At 37.8% G+C, this 26,761-nt stretch overlaps 1 protein-coding gene across 1 annotated transcript in view; it reads right to left on the reverse strand.

Annotated features, from left to right (window-relative positions):
• Positions 1-4,848: 4,848 nt before the first annotated feature.
• Positions 4,849-26,761, reverse strand: part of ANOS1 (anosmin 1) — a 128,113-nt gene continuing 106,200 nt past the window's right edge. Inside the window, exons 9-13 of the mRNA XM_014960175.1 lie at positions 18,243-18,337; positions 15,888-16,059; positions 14,401-14,621; positions 11,093-11,234; positions 4,849-10,488 (exon numbers count right to left, since the gene is read on the reverse strand). Coding sequence (XP_014815661.1) covers positions 10,430-10,488; positions 11,093-11,234; positions 14,401-14,621; positions 15,888-16,059; positions 18,243-18,337 — 689 coding nt within the window. The 3' untranslated portion in view covers positions 4,849-10,429. The remainder of the gene's footprint in view (positions 10,489-11,092; positions 11,235-14,400; positions 14,622-15,887; positions 16,060-18,242; positions 18,338-26,761) is intronic.

A 26,761-nucleotide genomic window follows, 5' to 3' on the forward strand; every position in this document is an offset into this window, starting at 1 on the left:
TTCTTTCATCTGAAGGTAACCAGTTCATTAGGCAAAACTGGAAACTGATGATTATGCAGAAATGCTTTGCCTGCATCACAGTTTCCCCACAGTCAGGACAGTTAAGGGGTTGACTTTAACGTAAAATCGCTAGGTCTCTTCATTGCCTGTCCTCCTTCGCATGCAAATTGCCTCTTATTTTTAGTGTTTGACCCTCACTCCTCTGTCTAGCTAGACTTCCACAGAAAGAGAAAAACTTTTGCCTGAGACTTAACGCCAGAAGAACTGAGCATGTGAGGCTCCGGGTATCAACTGCAATGATCCTCCCGGTGGGCTCAAATCCTGCCTTTAATTCTTTTCCTTCGACTGACACCCAGTGCAGCTTCTGCTTTTGGCAGATCAGGACCTCATTACTGTAGGTGCTCTCGTGGTGAGTAAAGGCAGAGCTCACTCATTTGCAGTCACTGCAGACACAACACAAGGGGAATCCTGCTTTCAGTTTCCTCCTTGGAGGCTCCCTTCCTCTGCCCAGCTCAAGAGCTACAGCCTCTTTGCACACAGTGCCAGGGTTTACCCTTTCTAGCTCCTGGGGCCTTGATTTACTCAGCTTTTCTTATGGTCCAACACAGTCTCTCTCGTTTCAGCAAGCGTGTTTGATAGTGGTGAAACTCACACAGCTACCTCTCCCACACTACGTAATATTTGTGTCACCATCTGAGCTGGGGTAGACCACAAACCCGGGGACGAGACCACATGCAGGGGAAGACCTGCTTAGGACAGGTTATTGTGAATTTCCCTATGTGCACGGCAACCCAAGGGAAAAAAGGAAGAGCAGGGACAGCAATATACCACCACAGTGGTGAAACAGTGAAGGCTAGTGGAGACCAGAGGTGTGCTCACACACAGGTCCAAATTCCACATCTCAAAGTTTTGCCTAAATACCTTCCACCTTGGATGAGCTGAGCTCCCTGCACACTGCCAGCAGTAGACACAAAACCCCATCAGAGCAGCAGGCAGTGTCAGTCCCAGCTAGTACCCCAGACATGGTGATATTTCGCACCTATGTCCCAGAGTTTCAGCTCTGCATCTGCAGAAGTCTGGGCCAACAGCAAATCAAGGTATCTCTATGAGTCTTCTGCAAACCAAAGTTCAATGAAAGTAGGTCTGTGTGGGTTCCAGCATGAGGGTCTTTGTGCCAATCTTCTTTGCATCTTGCCCACCCTCCCCGCCCTTACCTAGTCCCCTCAGAAAGGCAGCATACTGAAAGCATGAGGTGCTCCTTTTTCCCCTTACTGTGGAACAGGGAAAAGCTCAGGACCATTCTGCTTCAACAGCAGGAGCATCTCCCCCTGACCGACACAGTTCTCTATGCCACATTTGCTCCTTCTTGTGTCGAGGCTATGCTCATGCAACCAGTTAAACTACTTCTCTCCCAGCTTGGATCAGTGGACACCTCCGTGCTGAAGGTTTCTTCCCTACTTACCCTGCAGTGGGAATAGAGGACTTTCCATAGCATTTCCACTGAAGGCACTCTTTTTTTTCCCACACCCAGGCAGCTGTCCCCTCCCCATCTGCCATCCCCAAGCACGGGGGTTTCAACATCTGTGGCACCAGCAGAGCCAACTGGGTGTCAGGCACTCTCTATCTCAGCCACAGCAACCTGACCCGCTCAGGTCTGCTCAGGTCTCCAGAGCCCTTGGTGGCCTCCTCAGAAGCTCATATCCCACCAAGACCAAGGAGGACTGACAATTTTGGTTGCTGTAGCTCCCTAAACCAATGACCTATGGCATATAAAAGAGGCAACACAAATGGGCCATTGCCATTGTTGATTTAATATTTAATGATTTGTTGAATGTTAATATGTTAATATGGTAAACTATCACATGAGTCCTAATTCATTCAGTTTTGCATGCAAAGCAGCCAGTATGAATTCTCTAGAAATATGGCTGATCAAATTCCCATTTCTCAAGGCTTGTGAGGTAACTAATGTCTGACAAAATAAGAATATATTGAGAAGCTGCAGGTTTCATTTTTTGCTGGCTTTGAATTCCCAGGGCCAGCGTAAGCAGGGTGTAATCAAAATCCTACAGAGAATAAAAGAACTTATAAGCATGAGCTTCAAAAGAGTATTTTTCAGTTTCTTTGTAATTTGACAGGCTCATCATGCAATTGAAATTATTTATGCCATGTGGTTTTTCACATACAATTTCCATGATAGTAAAGATGTCACTATTTGCCTCACTGTTGTTTCCTAAGTAATTAGTAAGAGAGGATGCGGAATCCCTATCCTTGATTATCTCCAAAACATGAAAGAGCAAGGCTCTGAGCAATCCATCATCTATGAATGATAGCATGCAATAAACAATTCTAGAGATTTTGAGGTTAGTTGAGATAAGAGAACAAGTTTCCTAGATAAAGTCTGACAACAGGTACCAAAACCACAGACTACATTATTTGACTTATAGTTTCCCAGTAACTGTATATATAATTTTTAAAAATAGGAAGATATTTTTCAAAGTTGAATTTCAGGGAGAGAATCACAAACTGAACTGTTCACGGAACTGAATTGCACTGCTCTATGTGAGTTTTCTGCTGTGTGATTCTGAGATGATGTTAGGTAAATAGTAATTTTTTTAATGAAATTTGATGAAAAAAATTGATAATTCCTTGCTATTATTTCCACATATTTTATAAATTTACTTACAAAAGTTACAAAATTGCCTACAAAATGAATGTGGGATCATTTTAGGATTTTATTAAAGCATTGAGCAATCTCTATTAGTGATTGGGGAAAAACTTTTAATTTAAGCTGTGTCAGCTTTGAGCTTCTTGATATTATTCAGACACAGAAGTTTATATTGTTCTTGCCATGTCTCTCTCCAGACTTCTGGGATTCATCCACCTCTCCTGTTTTGCAGATGAATCAGTTTTGATGTATTTAGCTAACCTGAACATAATTTATTGACTTAACAGCACGTATCAAGCTCCAAATTTGAATGATATCTGCCAGTTTAATATGCTTTTGTGTGCTTGCTACAATTTCCTGTGGCAAGCATGGCTGTCGATTAAAATGACAGTAAGGTTTCCTATTCTCCAAAACTATATTATGTACATAATAATTTAAATGAGATACAGCTGCAGACATAGTTTATATCTAAAACCTAATATTACTTTGTTCACGAGGAGCCCTTTCTTGAAATCAGCTTTAAATACATGAATGTATATTATCTTAATGGCTTTATTATTTCTTGGAAAGGTATCATAAACTTAATCCTTTCTAGCAATGAGCAGTGAAGAGAAACATGCTTTGCATGTGCCATGTATGACTAAGATTATAAATGAGACAAGTTCTTCCACTAAACATAGAACAAAAGCAATGAACAGTGATCCATTATAAAACAAAACAGCAACAAAAAAAAAATTGAAGTCCAGGCAAAAAGCTGAGACAAATTAATGCTATCTTAAGAAAAATGTAAAAATACAGAGATCATTCACTACAGAGATCATCATTACAGTGTCAAGCTACTCTGCACCCCTGGTAATTCAGCCATTCATGAAGCACCTTTAGCCAATTAAATGGGATCCTTTGTGATAAGAGATATTTCAATCAAAGCAAGAAAAATGCATATGGATCTTAGTCTTCAGTATGATTCAAGAAACACCAAGCAAAAAGAACAGTTGCCCCTAAGTGCTCTGAGAGAACCATTAGCGTACACCAGCTTATTTTTTTTCTTGTATATTCCTGTTTTATGAGTTGTGGTCTAATGATTTTGGCTTGCAGGTATGTTCACTGAAAGTCTGGAAATTGGATGACTGCAAAGAAAAAAATACATGAGATGATTAGTTTCTTTTTGTGCCCCCTATGCTCTTCTGTCCCCAGTCTGCCTCCTCTACCATTCACTTAGATCAAAATGACATGGTGGAAATTACAGCTTATCACTCTGCATCTACTAATAATGATGTCGTCTGAACCATTTAAATCAGGCAATATTTTCTAAATAAAATTATAAAAATATGAAAAACATGTTGGCTAATCAGTACTAATTAGCAAACCCAGAGTTCCTTTTAAACACTGGTGATTTTGAATTTATTGTGCATATTTATTATTGGGCAGTTTGTGACAAAAGCAAACAAGCTCTATTTGGTGCACAAATATATTTGCAGGATATTCGTGTGCCGCATATTTGCCTGTCTCTCCTGAAAAATGACAAGGCGCTATTTCCAGAGTTGATCTTCCTTTGAGAAGAAACAGACCTCCTGAATGTAGCTTATTGCTAAGTAACATGAATAAATCAACATCACAGGTGAGGAACCGGGTACAGCAAGAATTCATAAATTCTTTAGTTTCTGTGCCACATGGCACTCTACGCAGTAAATGCTTACAGCAAAGCACGTATTAAATATTAATTTATGCTCCTGCCAGCACCTTCAGTGGAAGCAGGGAGGCCATTAAACCCAATCTGAAAGGGGATGGAGCAATTCACTTCTGCTGAACCGCATCCCCTTCTGATCTGCAGGAGTCTTGCACATTGGCTCTATTTCAAAACTTGTGTTCTCAGTGTTCTCCCCAGTGACATTTTTACCCTTCCAGGTGTCACATTGCCACCGGTGGGCTCACAGCCAGTGTTTTGGCTCAAGGGCTTCCTCAAGGAGGCTGGCATATATCCAGTCGATGACAATGCAACACCTGTAATAAGGAAACAGAAGTACAGAAGGGGTTTTTTTTTCTACTGTAAAGAGCTTTCATTGTATTAATTTTTTTATGAAATGAAGTCTTTTGAGTGCATTCTAGTTTTAGATGCACAAAAACTAGAATGCACAGAAGCACAAGCCACAAAACCCCAAACCAAAATGCTCGATACTGTTTAATGTATAGCAAATTTGCTTTATTTCATGATTCACATCATCCAGTCCTTGCCTCTTCTAATTCAATGTTGAAGAAAACATCTATTTATTCTGGAAGGAAAAAATGAATGGCTATTTTAAATTACATCATATAGAACACTGCTATAGAACACTCTTTATTATGTCACCTTACCTATCCACAGTGATAGATCATTCTGGATTTACTAAATCATAATGGCAAATCTTATTGACATAGTCCAACTTTCAGAGAAATTTAACTATATCATTTTTTCTAAACATTATTCAGGTATGTAAGAGGAAAGCCAAACCCAAAAGTTTAAGCAGTAATTCTAATGAGAAAGCAATAACAGGAAATTTTGGAGTTCATGTTCAAGCCAACAAAACCTAAATGTTTATTAAGTAACTCAAGAGCAAGTCAAAGGCACATCCCCAAACTATAGATATTGCATCTGAGAATGACAGCACATCTATGACAATTTGAAACAGTGAGATGTTTGTACTAAGACAGATGTTTATATTCATTAAAAATATAGAATTTAAATCATGGGATACGGCACTATAAAATAGAAAATACTCCGTATCTGGTGTATACATAAACTTCACCATGATTTTTAGTTATGAAAATCTTGACTTGCAGGATCAGGCCACTGACATAGATCCAGCAACATTTTGATTATTTTAAGTTAATATTATAAAGGGTGAGCAAATCTTTGCTGGGAACTATTCCATTAAACAGAGACAGGGACGGCAAGTTCTTCAGTTTAATTTTTTACTTCAAGGGCTGCTTTTCAATGTAAAAGACTGAAATGACATCTAAATTTACTTTCAGACTATTTTGATTACTTTCTAAAGAAAACAAAAAGCTGCAGTAAACAGAGGATGACTTTATACACAATGAAATGTAGATGTAAAAAAGGTACTTGGCATGACACTGATTTTTCTTAGATGACTCTATGTCTTCAACTTAAGAAAAACAAAACTATAAATTCTGTATGGAGAAGATAATGTAGCAAGATTTCAATGTAGGACGGTTTATTACCTAAACAGTATGTACAAATTCTAAACATGAAAATAATGAGTAAAAGAAATCAGACTCTATTTACATTTACATTTTTTTACAAATTATTTTTTACAAGAAGTGTATTTTTTTTCTCTAAGTAACAGGACAGACACATAAGACCACTCTTTTTGTATTACATACATAAATAAATATTGACTTTAAATGAGTGTTATAGGAACATAATTTCTACAGCCAATTTGGGTAACAGAGAAGCAGTTCTGTTACCTCTACTACAATATAATTAAGTGAAAAGGAAAAATTTTACATATAGAGCTCTGTTACTTTGTAATTTGTACCTTACTAATATATTCAGTAGAGGTAATACAGTCATTACGTTTCATGCCCACAACTGAACAATGAGTTTTGGCATGCAAAACCATATATAATCATCAACATCTGCAGGTATTCATTTACATTTTTTAAATAAAGGATTTTCTTAATTATTTAAAACTACATGCAACAGCTTATTAGCATCATATTCCTGGTTACAATGCACAAGTTTGCATAACATTATTTTTAGTAATTGATGTTCACAGGTACTGATCAAAAGGGTAGGAATATATTGGCACATAGTATAAGAAAATGAATTAATAAATAAGTCAATATCACAACTACATTTACATATACACAAGACAAAAATAATTTTTTTAATGTTGTTGTTGTACACAGAATTTAGAACTGTCTGGGTCCCATACTTTGTTCTATAAGGCCCTGATTTAAGACTATTCAAGCGAATTTTGACATCCATGCTTTATTTGAGACATCACTAAAGCTTATTCTTAGTTGCAAAGGTTTACTTCTATCCCACTGATTTCTTTTGTGAACATGGAAGTTTCCTCTTCTAAGTACCTTCCTGAATCAGGGCCTGCTTATCTGAAACTCTCCCTGACTCCAGTTGGGAGCATGGAGATGAAAGTATTGTGGAACAAATAGTATTTAAGTTTCTATACAGTTCTGCTAATGTCAATGGTAAAATTCCTGTTCACATTAGCAATGAGTATTACTTTGATTTTGTGTGTGACCATGCCAAACATTAATGTCAATGTCAGCATTGCCACACCATGTCCTCAGATATTTGTTGAGGATGTTCAGCGTTTCAGAAGTCAAACCTCTTATTCATTGTCTATGTGCTATATACTAAATCAATATTCATGATACACATGTTAGTACGTCACAAGCTCTGTCTTATTTGAATTTCTCTTGCTCTATAAACAACTCAGAAATGGTCAAAAAAAGTTATAACAAGAACAAACCATTTTCTCCTTAAACAAAAATCACTGATGAACAAAAAAAAAATCCACTTCACAAAGCAGTTAGCAAAAATGGTACAACCTTACAATTCTCTTTTAAGAAATAAACAAAATGCATCCTGAATTCAACTGACAAATCCATCAGAATTGTACATAGCAAATAATACATTAGTGTAAAGGTGCAGAATATCTAAAAACATCCCAATACCTATAATAACTTTGCATTACACAACATCATTAGAGAAAATAAATCTTTAACTAGTGAATCAAGTAGTGAATTACAACTCTATTGCTGAATTAAATGCTTAATGTGACTTAGGCTAGTAAATTAGGACAATACCCTGTACAATTCAGCAAACAAGGCTTTATGAATTAGGCACTAACAACTTTAAATCTGTAATTCTAAATTCAAAGAATAATCAGGAAATCACACATAGTTGGGAATTTAACATCTGTGCATGAACTTTGTTGATCTTGTGTTTTCCATTTTTGATTTGGAGGGTGATGTGAAAGGTGAGTTGATAAGTTGATTTGTAGAAAGAAAAAAATAATTTACATCTTAGTGGACTCTATATAATACACTTGTTCAATACAATCCCACTTTAGTAACTTTTTTTTTTTTAATTTCCAGAATCTACTTTATAAGGTAAAATGCCTCCATATTCTTCAAAAGTACGTTGTTACTTTTAAAAGTTGAATGCTTCAATGAGACTGGCATCAGCAAACAGTAACCATTTTGATTCATTTCAGAAGAGTGAGGGTTCCCCTCAGGAACCAATACTAAGGGTATGATCACTCAGGGCTGCTAACTCTCAGTTTATCTCCAAGGCAGATTTGGCATCATCGTAATAAAGACCGACATCCATATTCTATGCTTTACCCTGTCACTATGAAAGAAAGATAATTTCATTAACATTAATCAAGTCACTACAGATTTGCTCCAGCATAACTAGAATAGACTGTGATTGAAGGGTTTGGACAGAAGTTTTCAGAGAAGCTTGAGGTAATTACTTTCCCTGATCCCACTGACTCCTGCTCTCAGCAACCACCACAGAGATCACTTCCAGCCTTATCAATGCTCTGTGCAATCTAAATATTGAAGTAGTGCTACACACTGTTCTGATTTAAATTGTTTTCTTTGTAAAAATTTGTACACACAAAACATTTCCACCCTGACAAAAGTCTCTGAGACTTTGGCCTTCTGCCAAAATTGAAAATAGTCCTTTATACTACAGATTTTATGAAGAAGAGTTCATCTGTTAATTTGCTAATCTATTTTGGAAAACGGGAGATGACAGAATGATGGAGGAAAGAATTAAAAGCACCATGGCCTCTAATAGTTTTAAACTACTGTTATAGGCCCAAACTATGTAGCAATAGAAATTTCCTGGAAAAGTTCTTGGTTATTGAGTGCATATCAAAAAGACAACAAGCAAAGTAGAAACAGAATGGCAAAAAAGAGCCCTTTAAAACCAAAGGCAGAAATGTAGGAAAACTAGAATGAGTGAGTGATCAGAAATTAATTGCCTCCATCACTCCCTGTTGGTTTCAACCCACATGAAGCACAAAGCTATAAATTTCATATAGACAAACTGTATTTGAATATTTTGTGAATGTTCTACTACGATAAACATAACTCTTTTCCTCAGTTTCAGTTTTCTCTTATCATCAGTTTTCTCTGCATTTGCTTTCCACAAAATAGTTTGTCATCAAGAGAAGAAAAATATATCTACCACTCATGTCTGAGCTTCTCACACTTAATATCTCAGGCAAATAGGAAGTACAGGGGAGTCTGCAGCATCTGCTGGTAGAAAAAGTGGCCACCTTGTCAAGTTTGACTACTAAGCGTTTGAGCTCCATAAGCCTCATCATATGATGGCTCAAGCAGCAATGGAAACTGTGCCAAAGAATGCAGGAGCACTTTGAACATCTTGAACATGAGAAGCTGATTACGAGTATTTGTATGGACATTTATTGGCAGATACTTTCCACCCTCTCAGTAATAAATCCAAGCAGTTTCTGTTTACTATCGAAGGATGTCTCTCTGTGTGGCAAATTATTCTAGACAGTTTATATTGCACAATAAGGCAATATGAATTCCCTTATGGATAAAAAGGGCACCCTTCTGTCTAAATTTGAAAAATGCATTCAAATAAACTATAAGCCAATGTTTTCCAGATGCCAGAATATTGTCACATAATTCTTTCTGTAAGCAGAATAGCACGGAGCCAACACATCCATCCTTCTGTTCAAAAGATCCATTGGGAAAAGAAATGCATGCATCAAAAGCCAAAGCCAAAAAGTAGCTCTGTGGCTACTTGAATAATAAATGTTCTTCAGAATTTCAATTTTTAAAATATTCATGTTAACTCTTCAAATTTTTAACTAGAAAATTGTTTTTTCTTTTTGAGATGTTACTATACCTTGCAATATTATTTATCAAAAAATTATAAATTGGATTTTTCAAATTCATTCTTCTTCATTCTATCAATTAATTATATTAATTGACATAGATTTTCAACAATTCTATTAATTGCCATTTGTTTCTTTACAATGGTACATCTACCCTAGATATTTTTTAGGTATTAACTAGTTAATAGATGATCTACATGCTGAAATGTTACCATTTCAGAACAGATGGCTGATACAAATGTATCATCATTTTCCTCTGTGGAGATACTGCAATTATCAAATACTGACTATTTTAGGGTTTCTGCTAATGGTACTTATTTTACATATGTCCTTACTTCAGACGTATGGAGATCTTCTTTAAGAGCAAAATACACTAGCGCTTAAACTGGTGACAGGCAGAGCTGTAAGTAAAATAGATGACTTAAACACGCTGATGAGAACATGGCCTCCAGTGTTCAAAAGTATGAATACATCACAGGACAACCTTGCAAATATTAACATTGAAGTCACTAAGAGAAAAAGCTGTATACGCTGCACTGTTTCAATCTACTTTAAACATAGAAATACAAAAACATTATAATGAACACACTTTTGATTTTCTCACAGGTGTTGAGCTGGATGCAATCTTCATTTTGTTGAATAGTGATGGCACTGAAATGATACTTGCTATATCTTTCATCCTGGCCTTGGTGCAAATATAATTTGTCATGGCTAAACTACAGAGAAGTAGATACTGATCGTACAGGATGGCAGCTTCCACTGGAAAACTGGGTTCCTTGCTCCTACAGATGTGCCTTTTCCTAGCCTCCAATTGGGAGCTCAGTTTGTTCTCTCAGTTATTTGTATAATCATCTGAAACAGTCTAATATTTCTCTGGGGGTGGCTTGTAGTGGTGTGGATGATGTTGCTTCAGATGAGGTCCTAAACAAAAGAGTAGGAAAATAAGCACACATCAAACCCTGAATATGTAACACCATCATTTCCAGTCCAGATAACTTAATGACTGTGAAAGGACAAAAGGATTCAAGCAGATGAATCTTGGGCTAATTCATTATATTTTTTGTTGAGCTTTGCAACATTGAGCTGTACTTTTCAGAAACTTTTAAAATGCTGGAAATGGCCTTTATGAGGTCTGCACTGCTTTACAAATATGATGAGGCTCTAGTCATGCCGGACTGAATGTACTCAGAAAAATATAACCTTGGAAGCAAAGCAATCGCAGGTAGCACTTGGAGGACAGACCATTTTGAATTCCAAGTGCTATAGGCATAAGCCAAAGAGCAGTGGTGGAATAAATGGCAAAATAAATGGCAAACTCATTTTCAGACCACAGAAAATAGTGAGAGAAAGACTGTGTTTGCTTCCATTGTTGCTGGGGGGAAAAAACCTACCACTTTCACGTGGCTTAAATTCATGGAATGCTACCAGAACCAATAAAGACTCTAAGGCTCAAGCTAAATGTTTACACGTGGAGGACTGAAGTTCTGTAATACGTAACCACATGTCAAAACAAGGTGCTACATACTGTGGGGTGAAAATGGAGGCAGGTCAGGTGTTCGGAATGCTTTTATCGTAGCTGGGCCTTCCCCACCAGTCGTCAGTACTTGAACTTCCAAGCGGTACAGCATTGATGGCCTGAGATTGGGCACAGTAAGTACATAATGATCCTAAAAACAAATAAATTGAATTAATTCTCAGAGCGTCTAAAAATAAAAAATAGTTGATCTACTCACACAAAGCAGCAGTTTAAACAGTCTGTCCCTCTCAGCTTCCACAAATTATTTTCTTAGAATCCTGTTAAAAGGATTTAACATATGCATCACTTTGTTGAGAGGGTTTGTTTTGAAATTTTTGCTTGCCCTTGCCTTTGCACATACTTTTTTACCATAATATTATGGTTTCATGTGTAACAGGTCGAAGTTGTTCCTTAGTGTTATTGAAAATAAAGGCTGAGGGACTTGGGTCTTTTTAGTCTGGAGAAGAGAAGACTGAGGGGGAATCTGATCAATGTTTATAAATACTTAAAGGGAGGGTGTCAAGAGAATGAAGCCGGTCTTTCTTCAGTGGTGTCCAGTGACAGGACAAGAGGAAATAGGCACAAACTTGAATATAAGAAGTTCCACCTAAACATGAGGAGGAACTTCTTTACTTTGAGGGTGGCAGAGCACTGGAATAGACTGCCCAGGGAGGTGGTGGAGTCTCCTTCTCTGGAGACATTCAAAACCCGCCTGGACAAGTTCCTGTGCAACCTGCTCTAGGTGGACCTGCTTTGGCAGGGGGGTTGGACTAGATGACCTCCAGAGGTCCATTCCAACCCCATGTGATTCTGTGACTGTGAAAATGGATGATGTGCTGATCACTAAAAAAAAATAAAGATTTCAACTTCCAATTAATTATTGTTAATAAGCATGTTCAGTATATAAACTTGTTTTCATTTGGGATCTTTCTGTGAATTCCTCTAATTGGTAAATTAATTCATAGCAATTCACAGGTCTGGCCCGCTGCTGCACCTAATGAAGGTAAGTGTGGCTACACAGATTTCAACATGTTTCTCACAATTATGCCATGAGAATCTACCCTTTGGTTCTTAATCCCATTTTTGGCATGATGCCTTCAATTTTCACCGCTCCATATCCTGCACGGTCACTTACACCTGTGCAAAGTAATTTCAGAGTAAGTTTATAAATGCCCCCAAATGGGAATACATATGACTGAAGACTGAACAGCATTAAGGAATCAAAAGTCCTCAGTCACCTTATTCCAAGTCGAAAAGGACCAGTCCTGGGAAAGAGATAGAGGGACAGTGATGCCAGACAGTGTGGGCACAGCGTGCTCCTGTGACCAGCCAGGCTGGGCCAGTCAGGAATTTGCAGGGCAAGTTCCTCTGGCTGGCATTGCATCCAGCACCATGCAGGGTAACCTAAGCAGGCTGTGGGAATAACTGATAATTTGCTGTTACTGCCAGTGCCAACAGTAAAGGGGAAAGGAGAGAGAGAAAATGTGGGTGAAAACGTGCAGTTTTACTGCCAAATAAGAGCGCATTCTGAGATGGGGCTGCTCTTAATAGACCTTGCTGAAGTTGTTCCACCTCGTGTAACTTGCTGAACAGGTAGGAGAGAGAGAGGAGTGCACACTTCGCACTCATAAACTCACTCTGCCCATTCTGCTCCTCCAGCATCTGGGATCTCTGGGTTTCAGCCCCCATTGTGTAAGTATTAAATTTTTATCAGTCAGAGAATGAGTGAATAATCATCACCGTAAAATACGCTAGTTATGGTGGTTTCTGAGAGGTAGGAAGATACTGTTTCAGCTCAAACCAGAGTGTTCTTAACCTTTGCAATAAATAGAGAGAGATATATAGTGATAGACAATTAAATAAAAGGAATCTCCGGACTCTACAGTAGTGAAAACAGAGAAAAACAAAGAAAAAAAAATAAAGCATAACACAATGCAAAGGAGTGTTTTAAATAAAACTATATATATTTCGTATATATGTTTCACATATATGTATTATGTATATATATTTCCTAACTGAACCAAAAGCTTTTAAAAAAGGAATATGAAATTCTGAATAAAATATGCACCTACTCCTAAAAAAAAAGACAAAAACTGAAGTGAAAAGTAACATCTCGTGGCCTGCAACTTTGATTATCTTTGTGCTAAAGCGGAGGTTTGCAGCCAAAGGTCTGTGACTGAGTTACCACTTCAGGTACTCCAGCAGCGTGGGTTGCTGAAGAGACAAAGGCTGTAACTGCACTGTGCTTCCGCTCCGGACTGTGGGTCGAGATTTGAGTGAATTGGTGCAGATCACACCAAGTTTGCACTAAGCTGTAACAAAACAGCTCCACGCACTGCGTGGTAGCTTTCCCCCATACTTTTAGAGCATCCGTGGTCACCTTTGTTGCTCTCCTCCAGAACAACAGGCTTTGAAAGCCCTAGCCTTAGGGCAGTCTGCTAGGAATTAAGAGAGAATGGTGAGAACCTCGCCTTGGATTCGTGGAAAATGTACTGAATGTAAGATGTGTCCAACAAAACATTTTACGCATTCTTTGATGAAACAAATGTTGTGAAAAGACTTTCAGCCAGCTCTGCTCTAGACACAATCGCCTTGATTCACTTCCCTAAAGTGAATGAAAAGAGCCCCAATGTTGTTAGCTGACTTTGGATCAAGGCCAGCTGCTTAAGGCTTTTGTTGACTTCGGTGGATCTGGCAACAGAGTCTGAATGAAGTGCTCTTCACCTGCCTCTGCCAGAGGAGGAACTGAAACAGCAAAGGCCATCTTAAAGCAAATAGGGGGAAGAATTCAAATTGTTAATTCTCACGCTTTCAACAAACAGTGAAATACAGTTCTCATTTAAATTATTTGTCTGTCGGACAATGGTGCATATTGGCAGAGGGGGCAATGATTTTTATTTTTCTTAGAGCAATGAGTGACTCAGAGGAAGAGAAAATTCTCTTAAATCCATCAACTTGGACAACAAATAATTAGTAAAACTATAGTAACCAACCAACTTGAACCGCCTGATCATCAAAAGAAAATAAAAACTATCTATTGCCACACAGACGATCTTTTCCTCCCTTCAGGCATTTCTCAGACAATGGTTGCTAATTTGACAATTGGGAACATTAAAATGTTTGATGTGTCATCAAGAAGAGTAGCTGTGCTTTGTTTCTCCAGCAAGGAGGAAAAATTGAGCACTTCCTGCTCCAACTTGCCTGCAGAGCCAGAGAATGCTATGTGTGACATCTGCATCACCACTAAACATTAAAAATAGGCCACATAACGCACACACTTACGAAGCAGCTAGTAAAGAAAGTAACAAAAAACTTACTGCTGGCAGTATCTGTGATTGCGAAATGATGCTGTTGGGTAAGCTGTTCTGCCGACTCTCTGTGGTTACTTCTGCCCAAGTGACTTGAAACCCTGTCATGGGCTGGTGAAGGTCTGCCTTAGATATCTTCCAGGAAAAATGTCCAGTGATGTTACCTTCCTGGACAATGAAAGACGCAGATAGATTCTCGGGTTTGGCCAACACTTTGGGTAGAACTGGCACTATAAATTTGGAAAGCAAAAAGATAAGCTAAACTTTGAGATATAATGTTCAATAATGTTCATTTAGTTCCACAAATCAAGGTCAGACAGAGCTCTTTTTCTGGGGTTACGCAGAATCCTGCCAGCTTTCTGCCATCATGTTTTCAGTGTTAACCAAAGCCTATTTTTGATATGTTCCATTGGCATTTTGTGCCAAATTTTAACTTCAAATCAAATCCTGTCAGCTGCAGGCGCCAGAAAGGAAAGCCTATGGCATGTAAAGGCATAAGTGCCTCATTCACAGGCAACCATCCTGCTGCTCCTCTGTACTTCAGAATACCTGAGCTCTGGTTTTCAATTTTGGGACCACAAGAAAACCCACAGGATAGCACTGAACTCCAGGACGCAGGAAAAAAAGTGAAATCCATGCTTTAAAACTGCAGTACAAGTTAATAGGGGCTCTCTGATGAGGGGAAACATATGTCTGAGTTGCAGTTGCCCCAGTTGTAATGCTGCAAACTCTCAGGAAGGGCAGTCAGGACATGGCAATGGTGGCTGGCAGGACTCTGAGGTGACCCATGGAGCATGGGAGTACCCTTGGGGACAGGAAGGACTCAAAGTGAGAGGTCCACTCTCTAGTGGAGCTCTCTCTTTGAAGAGAGAGGTTTCCAGACTTGGCTGTGCAAAGCCATGCCTGACCTGACTTAGTGCTGACAACAGCCCTGCTTCAAGTGAGCAGCTGGACTCGCTGAGCCCCGAGCTCCTTACCGACCAACATCTCCATGGTTCTGCAATTTTCCATAACCCTCTAGCTACACCTACCATTGTGGTGACACTGTGAAAGGCATGAGTGCTTTTATTTGTTATTTGAGAGCAGAATTAACCAAAACAAAATCAAACTGAAAAAGCAGCTTGCATCAGTAGCAAAACATGCAAAAGATGGGTTATGCCAGCATAATTATGTTTACAGCTTTCATCTGTCATTATAATGAATATAACTGGGAAAGTGTTCCGCCTTACAAAAATAAAAATTGTGTAATAACAAATGTCATCATATGTTTATAAACAGTCCACTAAAATTATCACCTAATTGACAAACATTAATGTGGTAGCCAAAATCCATACTGCTCTGCATTTTAGTTGATTTTTCACATAAATATTAGTCCTATTTTTATTTGTTCTGAATCTTTCATTTCCCATTTTAGAATTAATTTTAAGGACTTCTCTTTCTTGGTGATTATAAATGCATTTGAAACTATTTGGCTGCTTCTCCAGATCACGCCTTACCTCCTTCAGCAGGACAATTAATGTGCTTGTGGTTTTTTTCATTAAATGCAGAGCAAGGTGGGGTAACAAAGAAAATACTCTCAGCCTTAAAACGACCTTTAGATTTTGCAGGCAAAACAGTTACTTTATATTTGCATGAAAATGACAGGTCCTTCAGAATCATGTAGTTTTCCTAGAAGAAAAACAAAAAGATCACATGCTGCAAATAGACCTCTAAAAAAAAAGAAAATAAAAATTGAAAAATAAGGTTGGCAGAAGATGAAAAGTTTTCGCCAATAAAATATTTTCATACACTTAATACATGCCAACATGGCTTTTACTCGGAGAACAAAGCAAACATTGCCTATGTTATGATTATTTTCAGTAGTAAAATATATTAGCATGGTATTTGGATATGTCCTTCAGTTCTAAAGAGTTCCTTTGCCACGCTGCATGAAAACAACTGGCTTCTAACACTTAGAACAGTCTCTCTGACATGATGGTAATGGGGGTAGCAATACGAAGATGTAAACATGAATTGAATTAAATAAACGTAAGAAAGCTGAATTAAGCTGCTGTAAATGACAGGCTTCATCTCCATTTAACTTTTTAAAACTGCCTTCAAAGTCCAGCCTGGCATTATGGATCAATTTTTTTCCACTTTAGTACCTACTTCTACCTTCTTATCAGGAAGAAAAGCTCCACGGCTGAACTACAAAGCACAATTCTCTATTTAAAGACAATGATTGGAGAAGAAAACTTTAAACAAAGTATAAGTGTCCTGCTAAATTCTTAGTGTTGTCTAAGGCGCTATTGAAAATCACAACCTGAAAGCTTTAGCACAAATCATACATGAAAAAAAAATGTTTGGGTTTTTTTCCTCAGAAAACATCCAAGAATACCTTACTGGCTAAGGTCAGAAGTCTTTCACTGCCTTTTAGATACTTACTTCCCTTCAGAATCACTAACTTCTAGCACTCTTCTGCATAACTCCCTCTTTTTTCTAATCCTAAAATGGATTAATCTAACCTTCACTTGGAAGGTCATTTTCAATGGAACATAGAGATTGGGCTGAGAACAGACTTGACTCGTCACCTTCCACCTCCCATGAGAGTGTTCTAATAGGCTTGACTCCTGCTTAAAATTGTGGCAGGACTATTTTTATTAATTATGACAGGGTCTAAATGCTCAACAATAGAAACATAAGGCCTTTATCCACCTTGACTTTACGTTTAGGTAGCCACATCCAGTACTGAACCTTTTGTAGCATCTTATAATTGCTTATAATTGTTTTTGACTTCAAAGGAAACACAGAGTTTCCCAAAGTAGATTGGACCAATTACAGTAAGGGGATTAAGAGGAAATAAATGAACTACTCCCACAATGCATTTGGGCAGATGTACAAAGAGTCTTTCCTGACCCCTAGTGGAAATAAACTTCTTAAATGTTAACTTTTTCCTATCTTCAATGTGTATAACTTGAAATATTGGGACCAATCATAACATTATATCACAAACATTTTTTAATTCACCTCTAATATTTGCTTTGCTGACCCCATGAAGCAGTAAATCTTACAAGCTAACAGCCTTCTGTTTGAGAAATGATGTCTTTTGATTTACTCTAGTTTTACATGCCATTAACTCCACTGAATTGATCCAGTAGTATAGGTCAGGGTAAGAAGAAAAGGTGAATTGTGATTTCTTCCATTCTCCATAACCCACTAAATCAATTGTGATGCACCAATCACATTACTGTGTTGTTCAAATAATGTGTTACAGAGACAGATGACACTAGATTGCAACAAACTGAGTACGAAGAATTGCCACTGCAATATATATTTGGGCTGACATGCACTTACATAGAGCTTTCCTCCTTATCTGATATCTGTCTGACTTTCAGATTTAATGTCTAGTATTTTTCACCTACAATTCTTTTTTCTTATTCTATTACTCTCCTTGGGTTGTAAAGCCCACCTGCATGTCTAAAAGAAAACGTCAGTTATTAATTCCTATTATTACTGTTCAGTATTTGCACTGCACTAGAGTCCTACAGTACTAATTATATATAAAGCTCCAAGTTCTGTATGCTGTAGAAATATAGAAGTACTTAGCTAAGAAGTTTGTTTACCTGCTCTGGTTTTCTGAATAACACTGACAAAAAATATATTATTTTAACTTAGCGTGGATTAAAAAAAAAAAGACAATAAACCCCAAAACAGTCCTTATTTAATCTTTTGTCAAAGAGGAACATAAAGAAACATTCTTACTTATCTATGAAACATGGTATAAAGGATACTGTATTATGTTAAAGAACCATCCTTTCTCTTGCTGTTTAGAAGCTATTCAGAGCCAAGCAGAAGGATGAATGGAGACTTACATAAGTCAGCTCAGTTACTTTCCCAAGTCCTTTGGTGTCGTTGTGTGCACAGGACTCCAGTAACCAGTGGACTTGGAACTGATTCATGCTGATATCTAAGTGACATAAAAAGAGAGGAAAAGACATATATTATAACTATGCATTCACCATTGCAACTTTTCTGGCTTCTCTGGATAAAAATAGGATGTTTTGTATATACAAAAGTATTGTAGAGCTGGTAGACCCTCACTTGTTCCTAAGCATCCTTCAACGGAATGGAGAAAATAAACACTTATGTAATTTAAACCTTGTATCAGCTAATGGAGATAACTTTAAAAATAGTGAATTGGCATTTTCACATATGTAAGCGTATACCACTTGCATTTTTTTAAAGATCAAGCATTTAAATTGAGCATTAAAAAAACCTCAGTGCTGTTAGTTCTAAACATCCTGCAAATGATAGAAATGACTCTGTGCCAACTGCCTGTGACCGTTTATATTGTCAGAGCATTGCAATATTGCTGCCTAGCACTGCCTGAGTAATCTGTGCCCACAGACATGTGAAAATGTCTGTAAACCCCTGAGCTTTCTCCTTCCAGAATGTAAGACCTGTTCAGTATCTGTCCAAATAAAGTTCTCTTCTTGACTCTTAGGAGTAATACCAAAGGCTTGAATTTGCTTCCATTTAAATCAATGACAAAACTTGCTGCAGTACCAATAGTACAAGCTTTCAATCAATTTCCAGCTCTTCCAGCTTCATGTCTAATGCTAACTGCATAAGGAAATAAAACAAAGGGGGAATAAAGATTTAGACAGAAGAAAAACTCCTCAGGTAGTGCACATACATCCTGTCATTTTTCTGGATTTAGTTCTCCTCTATCTTTACACGGGGGATGCAGAATTATGTCTGTTATTATTCATTAGCTTGGTATGACATAGCCACTAATGCCAAGTGCCTGATTATGGGTTTCAGGAGGGAAAACAAATACCTTTGATGCCTTAAGGGCTGATCTGGAATTAGACTGCTATGAGCAATTTGGATGCAGAAGGGAAGGATTGTAAACTAAAGAGAAAATAAGTAATGTCTGAAACTTGCTCAAATGATATTCCAGTAAAAAGACTGATTAGAAGCTCCTTGAAATAGATTTTTGCAGCAGCTATCTTCATAACAACAAGTATGCTAATTATTTGTGTGATTTCTTTGGAAAGTCAATTTCTTTTTTTTTTTTCAAAACGAAATCTATAAAGAATTAACTTGCTGCCATGTGATTGTTCCCTCTCATTCAAAAATAAAGAAAGAAATCGATGTGCTTCCACTTGCCTCTCAGTTGCTGGGCTTTCCCACTTGACGTGTCTATTGGATGAAGACACAAACTCACAGTGCATTTGTAAGTCTGTTTCAACTGATTTTGTCTCTTCTAGTTCCCTCAATTATTGCCTGACACCTTTTTGTGCCCCTCTCCTGGGGCAAACGAACAAAACACCTAGCTTTTGGGATGTGAAAACTTTGGTCTGCTATGTTAATCATGCTACATTACTGATGTACACTCTGTGCCAATTAACCACAGTGAATCTGTTATCGATTGTATACTATCTGATAATCACAACATATAAACTATCTGCATGTAACGTGAACTGCTCTTTGTAAAGCTACAAAATGGCTGTTTTGACTTATAATAACTTTCACTTGCAATACATAAATAAATCACTCTCTCTTTAGTAGATATTATCCAAGCCAATTAATTCTTGCCATTATCGAGCCACCAAGAACTGGATAAGACACACACCTCAGGAAGGTCACTGAATATCATCGCTACATGGGCAACTGGGGAAAGATAAATCCAAAACATCAAGAGCTTACAACAGCTCAGCATCCACATATAACAGGGTAAAGGTTTACTAAGCCTCTGTTCAGAAATGTAATTAAACAGGTTGTAACCCAAGATATTTGGCATTTCCAGCTCCTGGCACAGTAGATTTCTGTTTAGATTTTATTGCAGCTCCACCTCCATTCTTTATGCGAGCTTCTGCTCTCAGGCAGTTCTTTTCTTCCTTCCTAATTCTCCTCTCCTGTATTAGCAAACCCTTAGTAACCCATTCATAAACACCTGTGGTTTCTGATAACCTCTCTATTTGAGCTAGAAAATCAGGAAAAGGTGCAAAACATTGCTATTTCACTTTCTATCAACTGAGACTGTAAATGTAGGATGAAGTACTTTAACAATCATAATTTCACAATTTTTTTGTTTAAATAAAATAGACAAATGAATCTTATACTTGATAGAGGTCACATTCTGATAGCAACCTATATGGAAAAGACAAGACTTTCTTTTCAGTGAGTATATAACTAAACTTATTTCAAAAAGTTTTTTACTTGCATATACAAAAGTACATCAATAGCTATAAACTGGAATGCATCAGGACAGCACCAGCTAAGATTATCCAAAAGTATTCATTAGAACAGGCCTTTTTGACTTCCCTAAACTTTTATTTTTAAGGCTAAAACTTCTTCAGTTCTCACCTTTGTGACTGCTGTTATCTAAACTATTCTTCTGTGGAGAAGGACCTGGGAGTCCTGGTGGACAAGTTGACCATGAGCCAACAATATGCCCTTGGTGGCCAAGAAGGCCGATGGTGTCCTGTGGTGCATTAAAAAGAGTGTGGTCAGCAGGTCAAGGGAGGTCATCTTCCCCCTCTACTCTGCCCTGGTGAGGTTGAATCAGGAGTACCATGTCCAGTTCTAGACACCCCAGTTCAAGAAAGACAAGGAACTACTGGAAAGAGTCCAGCAGAGGGCTACGAAGATGATCAGGAGAATGGAGCACCTCTCTTGTGAGGAAAGGCTGAGGGACCTGGGTCTGTTTAGCCTGGAGAAGAGAAGACTCAGAGGGGATCATCAATGCTTATAAATATCTAAAGGGTGGGTGTCAAGGGGATGGGGCCAGACTGTTTTCAATGGTGTCCAGTGACTGGACAAGGGGCAACAGGCAAAACTGGAGCATAGCACGTGCCTTCCTCTCACTCTTCTAGTGAGATCACTACCATAACTTTATTTAGATTTTTTGTTTTCAGCTGTCCATTACAAACTCAGTGGCAGGTACTGGACAAGTGACCCAAGCTGCAGTCTAGATGAACGTCAGCCACTACCACCGAGTTTAATGGTTCTGAATTAAGCCTAGCTGAAGGTACTACACTGTAACCCACAGCCATCTCTTTTTCTGAAAAGTCATTTGAGTAGTTAACATTAACAGAATATTCAGCATCTAATGGGACTGATTTGTGCCAGTTTTATTAGAAAGCTCTACTATCCCTTCTAGAATAGGTACGTAAGACTGAAAAGAAACTGCCAAACTCTTTCAGTCTGGTTCCCTGATATTTCAGATGTAAAGCCTTTTGTGTAGATAATCAATCTCCTTCTTAATAGTTAGGAGTTTTCTTGATTCTGTACTTCGAATTATAAGTCTTTATGAAGCTTTGTACATTTGTTGTTCTCATGGTTAGAAAGTATACCATTGAACACTAAAAAGACTGATGCTTGCACAAACAGCAAGCATTCATCTTTCCCAGAACTCAAAATATTTGTACAGAAACACTGAACTTGAAGGACATACTAAGTGGTAGCACTTATTTGAGCAGCTCTAAGTTTGTGAAAGTAGTCAACATAATAATCATTTAAGTAAGGATTTCTTAAAGGACTGTTTCAGCAAACAGGTATTCAAATAATTGCTTTTATTCTCAAGCTTCTTTAAAAAGAAAAAAAAAAACAAATGAGAAAAATTACTTTAAAAATCCCCATAAATTTGCTGTCATAGACATGACCTTCAGCTGCTCAAGTTAAAGATGTCTTGATGTTTCAGACAGTTGTACAAAACTAATCCTCCCACATGAACTAATAGATAATGGTAATCACTTTGGCTATGAGTTCTTAGTCTTAAGAAAATATTCGTATACAGACATCACATGAACAGGTTCTTAAAATTCCACATATGCTTAGCTGTTTTACTGAACAAGGGTATGCAGCCAACTTTTTTGGATAAAAATCTTAAATCTCTAACTAGAAATGTATTGATCAGGGGATGCTCTAAAGCATGTTGAACAGATGTCTGTTTTGATTCCCCCCCCTTCCTACATTTCACCCCAAAAAGCCCTTAACTCCACATGAGTATCTCCACAAAGCTATCTCTCTATTGATTGTGTTTATGAAGATGTTCATCATCAGATTTATCTTCTTTCTCCCCCTCCCCAACCTAAACTCTTTAGTTCCATTTATTAAAATAAATAAATATATTTCAGGGGGTTTTTTGGGGGGAAATGCACATTTATTCTCTAGCTTTAAGCTGTAAAAGCAGCTCAAATTCCCATTAATGCCAATGCCAAATACATCTGTTTCACACTGAAAAGTTCAGGTTCATATGCACAATTTAAGCATCTTAGACGGGAAAGTTTTGCTAAAAGTACTGCAGCATATCCTACATCATGGCTGCACGATAATTAGTTAGAATACTCTAGGCCTACATCCTACATTTGCTAAATCTCATCATCTCCCCACAGAATTTGAAGCTTAAGACCCATTCAGAAAAATCATCCAACACAATGATAATGATCTCTGCTGTAAAAGTACTTCAGCTCTAGAGTTGTACATTATTCTGTTTGACAGGTGGTTGTTGGATGATTGGCCTTTACAGTTTGGTATAAAAATGCTGATCAATGCCAGCTGTGACAGTACTGTTATGTAGGCAACCAAATTACAAGAATTTATTAGAAAGAAAATTCAAATGAGATTTGCTGGAAAACAAGATTTCAGAGCAGACGTATTCAACAACAGCTGAGGTTTAATTACACTTAAGATTTCTGGCCTTAATAAACACAGTAACATCAAATTGATTTCTGTATTGTGACAGGATTTGAAGTAATTAACAAGCAGTGTCTGATAGATCTTCCCAAGAGAATAAAACATGGTTAAAAAGTAAAGATTATAAAATAAAACATACTTATATGAAAACCTTTACCTGGCAACATGAAAGTATTTATTCAATATAAATAACAAGCATATGTTAAATGAGTATTTCAGTAAAAAAGGAAATAGTGTTCTGTTTTTTTTGTCGTTACCTCAGCAAGCTGACTCCCTCCAAAGTATATACGTATAATTAAAATGCTAACTGTATGTTAAGAGGAGTTGTTATCAAAGTTTGGGAGATAATTAGCCATATGCAAACCTGCTGTCTTCATTCAAACCTAACCTTTCTTCAAACAGAATGCCATAAGGAGACCGAAATTTCTGTGAAGCAATTGAGTAAGAAAATTAGTGAAAGAATTCATTCTGCACATAACTAAAGCTTTGTACTTATTATATATTTTTATATTTGATATTTCATACAGCAAAACCTGCAATGATTATTTGTGACTGGCCACATGGGTGTTTTTTTTCTTCTCATACTTTAGGGTTAATCTTAGAAGCTTCTGAGCACTCTGGCCCTGATTCAACAAAGCACTTAAGCATATGAACAGTCATGTTGACTTCAATAGTCAGGAGTAGCTAATGGGTCAGGCCAGAAAGTTTAGTAACCACCAAGATCAAGACACTAATGAGCATACAAAGTATTGTTAAAAGATGGTCTTGAACACATCTTTGATTGTCTTAGACTAATAGGAAGAAGGAAATACAGCAAAATTAAGTAATTTCCTTTTTGGATCATATGCCTTGCAGCATTACTGCTCTAAAAATAGGCTATATAAAGGGGTAAAGATTTTGTATTTATTATCACAGCAGAACATGCTCAAGGCACATGAAGTGCATTTCTCAGTATCTACAAGCTCGATTAATTGTTTCTACAGTAAAGTTATGTATAATTTTGGGGAGCTCTGTATAAATCCTGTGTCAAACAACACACCATCCAGGTCAAAAAATATTTATTTCATTGTATTGAATGGTGAAGATATGCCACGGTGATTGTAAAAGTAACAATGGTAAACGGTGAAATTTATGATGCCTTGCATAAAGAAAAACATTTTCTTATCTCTGAAGTGCCCAAAAATGTGTACAAGTGAAAGGCTTCCTGAAGAAATGTTCCTGCCCTATCTTCTCCCATTATGCACCCCCTGATACACCTTTACAGCCGTGGATTTAATACAACACAGCACTGCTTCCAACCCACCATTCTGGCAGAAGGATGAGTAGCATTGTTTGCTGTGCAGCATAACCTGCCTGTATTCCACATCAAGAACTATTATGCAAATAGTTGAGATAGAATATGATGAAGTGTCTTCTGGTCTCTGAGGCTTGTGTTCATCTGTCGGTCAGGTTACCATTCCTCTCCAGGTCAAAACAGAGTTCTACAATATGCAAGTTTCCATAAACCCTTTCTATGCTAAAACTCAGTTGCTGAAGACATCCTGAAAAATATGCAGGGAAGGCTTAAATATGGGAAAAATCCAAGTGAATAAATGAAGCTGTGTTATGTCCTACTATTTGCTTCAGTTTTGGAGACATGACTAGTATAAAGAAATCCACATGGTATTTATTGCATTGTAATAACAGCATGACTGAAGAACAGTAAGAGAAGGATGGATTCAGAGTACTGTGGAGAAGCGAAACATGATCTCAGTCAGTACTCGATCATACCACTTATTTATTTATTCACCTATTGGTTCACAAGCCATTCTATGCCTCTCTGAATCATGGTGTTTCTTGCCAATATTTGAAATCTGAAGCTGATGATAGGATAAGAAACAAAGATAGAATAATGAGTGTTATTTTACTTGTGGTAGTTTAGCAAATGCAAAGGAGATATCAGTCTTAGAATACACAAGTAAACACAATTTACCTTCAACTAATCATAAAATGTTGCATTGATATGCTAATGCATTGTGAGCCTCTCTGCACTTTCTTGTCCCTGTAAAAACTATGGTGTTGATGTGTTCTGTCTCCGACATTTTAGGTAAGTTCTTTTAAAAAAATGAAATGAAAACAGCTTTGGCTCTTTAGCTTCCCGTGCATTGATTCACCCAGTGGTATAACAAAAGAAAAAAAAAAGCCACCAAGGTATCAAATGCTTGGTTATGAAATTCATGGTATTCATGGCACCTCTGAGAAAAAGAACTTTTTAATAATCACCTATTCAAGCAGTATGATTAAATAAGCACCGAAACCCTCAGTTGACATTTAAACTCCATTCAATAAACACTTCCTAACAAGGCAAACCATACTGTTTCCTGCTCTTATATGGAATATAAGCAGTATCATTTAAATCACAAAGATTTTGTTTCTCACATTATGCCATTTAAAACAAACTTATTTCTATAGAACACATTCCTTGTATAATACAATGATAAGCCTTTCCAAAAATGATATTAACAATTAGGGTGTAATTTAAGGACAGGCCTGAGACACAGTATTCATGTCCATATCTAGACGCAGGAAGCCTCAAGGTTTAAAGATGTTTATATATTGAGGGATTTAAATTTGGGATCACCTCTGAGTCAGATTACCTCTACCCTCACTCCTTTTCCCACACACAACATCCTATACAAAGTGAGTTCCACAGTATCTCACTCTGGTTTTCTATTACAAGGAAATTTGCCTCTTGTAAGCTCCAAGTCTCACAATAGCTGCTTGTAGCCTGAAGAGAACCTTCCCACATTACTGCCTCATAGCCAGATTTTCAAAGTAAACTAAGCATCCAAAACCTGCATTTAATGAAAAATATGAAAACCCAAACAAAGAAGTTCAAGGCTTGCTATGGCTTTCTATCTATTGAAAATGTCACCAGGTACTCTATCATTAACTTTAGCCTTCTGTGTTAACTCTACTCTTCACTCGTGAGACCCCACCTGGAATACTGTGTACAGCTTTGGAGTCCTCAACACAGAAAGGACATGGACCAGCTGGAACAGGTGCAGCGGAGGGCCACGAAGATGATCAGAGGGATGGAGCACCTCTCCTATGAAGACAGGCTGAGGGAGCTGGGATTGTTCAGCCTGGAGAAGAGAAGGCTCCGAGGAGACCTTATAGCGGTCTTTCAATATCTGAAGGGAGCCTACAGAAGAGCTGGGGAGGGACTCTTTGCCAGGAAGGGTAATGATAGGACAAGGGGAAACGGTTTTAAATTGGAAGAAAGATTCAGATTAGATCTCAGGAAGAAATTTTTTACTATGAGGGTGGTGAGACACTGGAACAGGTTGCCCAGGGAGGTTGTGGATGCCCTATCCCTGGAGGTGTTCAAGGCCAGGCTGGATGGGGCCTTGAGCAACCTGCTCTAGTGGGAGGTGTCCCTGCCCATGGCAGGGGGGTTGGAACTCGATGATCTTTGAGGTCCCTTCCAACCCAAACCATTCTATGATTCTATGATTCTAAATCTGGACATTAACTTCGGTGGGGAGGCTATATTGAGGGCAGGAAATCTTCCCAGTCCCAGAGTCAAGGTACAGACCCAGCTTACCCTCAACTCCACAGTGGAAGGAGATGCAGAGACGTACCTGCTGCTCCCTTCTCTCTCATACCCTATGCAAAGACCACACAGGTGGGTTTGCACACGTATACA

The sequence above is a fragment of the Calidris pugnax genome, unplaced genomic scaffold, assembly GCF_001431845.1.
Source record: "Calidris pugnax isolate Ruff unplaced genomic scaffold, ASM143184v1 scaffold188, whole genome shotgun sequence".
Taxonomy (NCBI): domain Eukaryota; kingdom Metazoa; phylum Chordata; class Aves; order Charadriiformes; family Scolopacidae; genus Calidris; species Calidris pugnax.